We start from the raw sequence: 7,334 nt of genomic DNA, 5'->3' as shown, positions 1-7,334 counted from the left end.
AGCTGACAAACAGCTGCACCACCGAGTGACACTTTATTTTATAAACTTCACAACAGGTTTCATGTTGTGACCTGTGGAGGTGAAATGACACAAAACCTTGTTTTTTATAGCTTTTGAGCTACAGGCAGGATTGAAACACACCTTAGTTAAAAGTCAAACAGCAACATTTTTCTCCTCCCCTCACGTCACTCAAATGTGACAAACCAGGAAACAGGCTGTTCTTCGTCCTCAGTGAAGAGAGACACACAGACGATCAGACTGAGTTCAGACCAAACTAGCAGCTTCCTCTGAGTGAGTCCAGCTACAGGAGAGAAAAGTGGAAAACTCCAACACTGCTGCTTCAAGCTGCTGACGCTCCACACACTGAATGTGAGTTTGAGCAAAAACACGACTCAAAGGAAGTTTCAGTGAAGGTCGTAGAGGAGGGAGGGGAGCCAGGACTGACTGTACTTCCTGTCTGCTGTTTTCAGCTTCACTCACAGACTCAATGGCTTCCAGATCAGAGGAGGATCTCTGCTGTCCGATCTGTCAGGAGGTCTTCAGAGATCCTGTTCTTCTGTCATGTAGCCACAGCTTCTGTAAAGACTGTCTGAAGAGATGGTGGAGAAAGAGACCAACACACGAGTGTCCAGTTTGTAAGAGAAGATCTTCAAAGGAAGAACCACCTTTAAACCGGGCTTTAAAGAACCTGTGTGAGTCGTTCTTACAGGAGAGAGATCAGAGAGCTTCAGAGGATCTCTGCAGTCTGCACTCTGAGAAACTCAAACTCTTCTGTCTGGACCATCAGCAGCCAGTGTGTGTCGTCTGCAGAGACTCAGAAAAACACACCAAGCACAGATTCAGACCCATCGATGAAGCTGCACAACAACACAAGAAGGAACTTCAGGAAACTCTGGAGCCCTTAAAGAAGAAGTTAAAGGTTTGTGAAGAAGTTCAAGTGAAGTTTGATCAAACAGAAGAACACATTAAGATCCAGGCCCGACACACAGAGAGGCAGATTAAGGAGCAGTTTAAGAAGCTTCACCAGTTTCTAGCAGAGGAAGAGGAGGCCAGGCTGGCTGCACTGAGGGAGGAAGAGGAGCAGAAGAGTGGGATGATGAAGGAGAAGATGGAGGCTCTGAGCAGAGAGATAGCAGCTCTTTCAGACACAGTCAGAGCCACAGAGGAGGAGCTGAGAGCTGAAGACGTCTCATTCCTGCACAACTACAAGGCTGCAGTGGAAAGAGTCCAGCGCTGCCCCCTGCTGGATGATCCACAGCTGCCCTCAGGAGCTCTGATAGACCAGGCCAAACACCTGGGCAACCTGACCTTCAACATCTGGAACAACATGAAGGACATGGTCTCCTACACTCCTCTCATTCTGGACCCAAACACTGCTTATCCAAAACTCATCCTGTCTGAAGATCTGACCAGTGTGAGAGGAGGAGAGAGGCAGCAGCTTCCTGATAATCCAGAGAGGTTTGACTATAACTACTCTCTCCTGGGCTCTGAGGGCTTTAACTCAGGGACTCACAGCTGGGATGTCGAAGTTGGAGACAGTACAGTGTGGGGACTGGGTGTGTTAGCAGAGTCTGTGCAGAGGAAGGGAGACAAACTGTCTGGATTATGGAGATTATGGTTCTATCAAGATATATACTACGCACGCTCACCATCAGCTCCTGCCACTGTTCTCTCAGTACAGAAGAAGCTCCAGAGGATCAGAGTGAATCTGGACTGGAACAGAGGAAAGCTGTCGTTCTCTGATCCTGATACTAACACACACATACACACCTTCACACACACTTTCACTCACAGGATGTTTCCATTCATTCGCACTGTTGGTAAAGTGAAGGTGTTGCCGTTGAAGGTGTCAGTGTCAGTGCAGCAGATGAGTTGAGGATGATGATGTTTCTAATGTTGTTTCCTGTCAGTGAATTGAAGCTGTTAAACTGCAGCTGTCCTCCTGCTGCCTCGTTGTTCCAAAGCTCTTTGTTTCTCTTTCAGTTCTCACTGTTTCTGCTGTCCACCTTTTCACATGGAAAATCATTTCACTGTTTCTCACTGAATGACTCCCCAAACTAGATTTGAAATTCTATCAAGTTTCTAATCATTACAAGTGATTCATGTTTCTATTTGATGTGTGTAAATGGAGATGATTTAGTTTGCTGGGATATGGACTGACATGTGTTGAATGGGAGGAGCAGTTTGTTGTTGTCTTCTTGTCTGTTTATGACAACAATAAATATGTTGTTGAAACAATGATTCATGTTTAACTCCATATATGAAATGTTTCTGATCTTTGAATTCTGTTTGATTAAAGACTTTCTTCATGACACAAATGAGATTTCAGTGTATTAATAGAACTAAATAAGCTCAGAGTTGAAAGGCTGGAGTATTATGTACGTGCTTCACTGTCAGTATCTTCAGGGGGATTCAAAGGGAAACATCAAACTGCTGTAATGAGATAAACTAGTTGGGCTGAGCACACTTATCTGTATCTCTCCAAAAGTTGAATCTGTTCATCTGGACGTAGCGTTTTGTGGGAGAAACGTTTCGTCACTCATCCAAGTGACTTCTTCAGTCTCAGCTGACTGCAGGTTTCCCCAATCTTATAAACAGTACATTTGCATAATGACTGAAACCAGCCCACAGAAGGAACAATGGGCTGTGAGGTCAGTTCCTTAATCATAATTATGAAAATTCCCATGACCATTGATCAACAACCACTGATCAAAGAACACTGATCAATGGCCATGAGTACCATTCACAGAGAGTTGGGGAATGGCTGCAATCACAGCATTGTAAGATGGCGAAAGATTTACCCTTAGGCCCCCTCCTCGACTCAAAGTGATAAAAAATAGACAGCTCCCTCTTTTTATTCTGACATTTCACTAATTCAAAAGATATTTCAATATTTAATTATCTAAAACAAAAGTTTACTCTAAATTGATGTTTAACAGTAAAAAAAAAAAAAAGAATTTTATGTTTTCATCCTAAAGTGTATGTAAATATCTGGTTTCAACTGTGAATAAACTGCTGTGTATTGAAATTCCTCTTGTTTTTCATAGAAATATACTGAACAACACACAAAGCATAATATATAAAATAACATCTACCTGAGTTTTTTCTTTGAAAGAAGCTCCTCATGTCAATTTTTGTGTTCATCAGTACTTAACTTAAACCGATTTAGAGTGCTTTGTTTAGCCGTGGAGGGTAACAACTGAAAATATGAAATAAATACACATGTAAGCTAAGACTCTCTAAAAAAAAACAGCATTGTTGTTGTTCGGCTTTCCATTTCACCATTTGTTGATTCACTTGAAGAACAAGTAACGTAATATGGGTCAAGTGATCAGTGTCTTTCGTGATAAACCGTCATATTTACATCATTTGTACAGTACGAATGATTTGCTTTGGTACCTGGTCAAATTTAAGCTCTCCTCTGTCTGCAGCAAACTCGCAGGCAGCAGCTTCTCCCCCCTCTCTCACATGCGTTAGAGCTGTGCTCAGTCGCCTAGTACCTGAGCTCGGATCATACCAACATTAGGGGGAATTTATGACCGTGCGCTGTGTGCTTCGAATATTGTGTGTAGTTTTTGTTTTATACAGTTGTCAGTCAAGCATCTAACTATGAAACAAATTACACTCCAAAAGACCCTGGGCTTCTGAAAAAATGACCCAGGTTTAAGCCCGGTAAGACACCCCCCGCTCCGCCGATGGTTGACTCCATATCTCCTGAAAACTATGTCGATCTGAGAAAGCAAGACCGAGATAGCGAGACCAAGACAAGACCAAGACCACGTAAAAGTGGTCTCGAGACCGGGAGACCAAGACCGGTCTCGAGACATCCAACTCTAGTAATATTATCATTGCATCTGGGAGTATGTCATGGTGCTCATTACTTTCTGAGATGTTAGAAGACGGTGAGTGACTGAGAGAGGAGACTGAACAGAAAGAATAAGACACCAGTGAGTTACCAGTGATGGACATAAAGTGCTGACGGTGGCTATAGGAGAGTAGGAGGGGAAGAACAGACCGCTGATGGAGAGCAGCGACATTAAAGAGTATAAAACAACCCCATATGGACAAATGGAAAAGTCATAAACAATACACCTATAACTAGGGCTGGGTATCGTCACTGATTTCTAGAATCGATTCAATTCCGATTCACAAGGTCCCGAATCGATTCGATTCATGATTTGATTTAATTCGATTCGATTCGATTCAATTCTATTTAAATCTGGTAAATTTTGACAGTCAGAAATATTATAATTCAGATCAGTACATATACATATTTTTGTATCAATAAAAAAGAAGCTGACACACGCAAGACTTTATCAAAGGTGTAAGCGTCGCAGCAGATGCCTTTATGTCAAAGTACCTGAAGATAAAACAGAAAAACATGAAGGTGATTTTCCTGGTCTGGATTTTATAAAAAATATTCTGCAGTACATCAAAAACTAAAGAAAACCATTAATCAACATATGAACTTTACCTCTGAAGTTACAGCGGTTTTATTAGAGACACGGTTAAGCATTTTGCATTTTGCATAATTTTAAAAAGTTTAAATTGGTTCAGTATTGAACGGCAGAAATTAGGTTTTTTTTTCGGAAGAATGTAAAAGGGAAAAAAACAGCAGCCAACAGCGCTGTAAACAACAGCAGACTTGTGCGTAACAATGAAGCGAATAATGCAGAAAACAGATTTTTAGACGGGAAACTGTTCTTGAAGTGCAGAGAGAGAGGGAGAGAGAGATTTGGGGGGGGGGGGGGGGGGGGGGGAGCGCTGTGCATCATGGTGGAAGCAAAACAGCAATTTTTATGTGAAGCGTAGTTTGGATCTTCTTTTGCTGCTGGTTCGGTCAATATTGTTTGGAGAGAGATAAAACTAACAGCTTTAGAATCAACGCAGAAAGGGCGTGAACACAATGCGCGGACCCGCCGACAGATCAGGATCAGTGAGCTGTCAGCTTCCAGCCCCGATCGTGAGAAAGGCGACATCTCACTGATTCTGATCCGCAGGTTGCGCTGTGTGTTTACGTCTTTGTGCAGAATCCGTGTTCCTGCTCTCATTTACTGTCTTAGCGGTTTGGTGGATGTTGAAATTTTGTGAGATTTTACTAGAGATTCTGGCATTTCGGGCAAAATAAATTTATATTAAAAAATCGATTCAGGATTTTAATGAATCGATTTTACGTTATCCAAGCCAGAATTAATTTTAATCGATAAATCGATTATAAAAACCCACCCCTACCTATAACTGCTTTAGAGATGATATATCTGTATTATCCTTCAACAATGGCACACATATAGAGGTTGGAGAATATAGTGTAGATGTCCATGTGGAATATCAGTCAATTACTCATGAAGTCATTATAACCCAGGATATAGTGCAAGGATGTGCTACGGTGTCAGTACATTTCCCGCTTCGTAGTTTAAAGATGAAATATTCAAATTCAAAACAAATATATGGTTCACTTTTTTGGGCAGGAATTTCTTTCTCCTGCATGTGGAGAAATCTGCTGTTAAATCAAAATACATGAACATATCTGTACAGGACAAGCTACATTCAGACTCATATTAGAATAGAATAGAATAGAATAGAATTAACCTTTATATCCCATGGATGAAAAATTTGCGTGTTACACAGCTCTTATAGCAAGGGGAATATAGAATATAAAAGGAAGACACAAAGTGGTCCTATGGGGCTTTGGAGTTGACGTCACGTCGCAATGCATTGTGGGAGCACGGCACCATTTTAGCAGGCCACGAATCAAAACAAACACACTGTGGTGGAAGGAAAATTGCTACAAACCATACTTAAAAGCAGCTCAAAAGAAAAAGGACGTTATAGAGAGATTTTGCGTCCGGATGCAAAGAGACGGTACCTGCAAAAAATACCGTGCATTGGAAATGTGGACCCGTATGAAATACTGCAAAGGAGTAGAAGACCAACCGCTATTTATTCTCGTACCTTGTCTGTGTGGTCAGCGCATACAAAGTGCACCAATTTCGCAATTATAAATCTCTGGAGGCACACATCCAATTCACCAAGGATGGGTACAAGATTTGGCTATTTTTAAGCCTCCACATTGTGAATTCGCTGTCATTCAAACAAAGGTAAGTCAGCTTGAGTACTGCGAGTAAAATACGTTTGATTCCCCCGAACATTCAAATTAGTGCAAGCATAAAATTCATTCATGAGTGGGAAATTACAGTGAGAACATGTGGAGGCTCTGTTAGAGGGATAACATAGTGAGTTCAGTGCATTGATGTGACATTGTCCTGAAGGATTTAGTCATTCTCTGTGGTTAAAGAAATTGCACTAATTAATTCACATTTATTTTAAATAATGACCTGCAGAATCTCCTTATCATATTAGGTGATTCATAAAAGTCGGACTTTATGCCTTCTCCCCTTTGAAAGTGATTACATCCTTGCATTACATACTTTAGGTTCGTTTTTTGCTGGCAGATTTTAAAAACAACAACAAAAAAACCACGCAGATTTAGAACATACCATGCAGCATTCTATAGATGGATACATAAAAACACTTTATTTGTTACATTTATGATAAATGGATTTGAAAGTAGATAAAACACATTTATGTCGACCTTGGCTCATTAAAGTTCTTGTCTTTAAATTAACTTTGCTGTGTTTGTTTGAAGCCGCCCACTGCACCTGTATTGCCGGAGTCGTGGAGACCTGCACCCATGTCGCTGCTCCTCTGTTCAAAGTAGAAGCAACAGTGAGGACCCGTGGCACAAGGACTGTTATAGATGAACCTGCATACTGGGTTTTGCAGGGTAATATGACCAAGATACAGCCAGTGGTTGGCTTCTCCTTTTCAGCTGCCCAATAAAAGGCTCTCAATCAAAACATAAACAGACCATCCGTAGTGACAGGTACAAAAGCTGTGCTCAGAAAAGAAAAATTCCACCTGCTACCATCGAGGAGTTGTCTCAACTGATGGGAAAATATTTCTCCAAGCATAGTTCTGTTCTGAATAACCCACAATGTTAGTGCCCCATGTGTAGTGTTGAAACCCAGTCAGGATTTATTTCATCCATTTCATAGGCTGGTTTGCCTGCAATAATGAAAAATAATTAGCAACTCTATAAATAGAACGGATGTTTGTTCTAACTTGAAGCTAAAACTAATAGGCTATAAAGAGTAATATGAACTTATTTAGATCTTACTTGAATGAAAATGTCTGGAGGACACCAACAGATATCTGGGGATGGTAGAGAACTGGATATCAGCTCGTCTCACAGCTGCTATCAAGGCTAGATGCCTTCGTTTGGTAACATCCGATACATGAGCTCCCTCATGTTGCTTCCAGGTGGGGAAACGATG

The 7,334-nt window shown here is 41.2% G+C and overlaps 1 protein-coding gene across 1 annotated transcript; it reads left to right on the top strand.

Annotated features, from left to right (window-relative positions):
• The first annotated feature begins 250 nt into the window (after positions 1 to 250).
• Positions 251 to 2,405, top strand: LOC134624270 (nuclear factor 7, brain-like). The gene has a single exon (XM_063469232.1). The coding sequence runs from the start codon at positions 488 to 490 to the stop codon at positions 1,874 to 1,876; it is 1,389 nt and encodes a 462-aa protein (XP_063325302.1). The 5' UTR covers positions 251 to 487; the 3' UTR covers positions 1,877 to 2,405.
• The last annotated feature ends 4,929 nt before the right edge of the window (positions 2,406 to 7,334 follow it).

Source organism: Pelmatolapia mariae, linkage group LG3_W (genome assembly GCF_036321145.2).
Source record: "Pelmatolapia mariae isolate MD_Pm_ZW linkage group LG3_W, Pm_UMD_F_2, whole genome shotgun sequence".
Classification (NCBI taxonomy): Eukaryota; Metazoa; Chordata; class Actinopteri; order Cichliformes; family Cichlidae; genus Pelmatolapia; species Pelmatolapia mariae.
The sequence above is the reverse complement of the archived record's forward strand: the minus strand, read 5'-3'. Positions and strand labels throughout refer to the sequence as shown.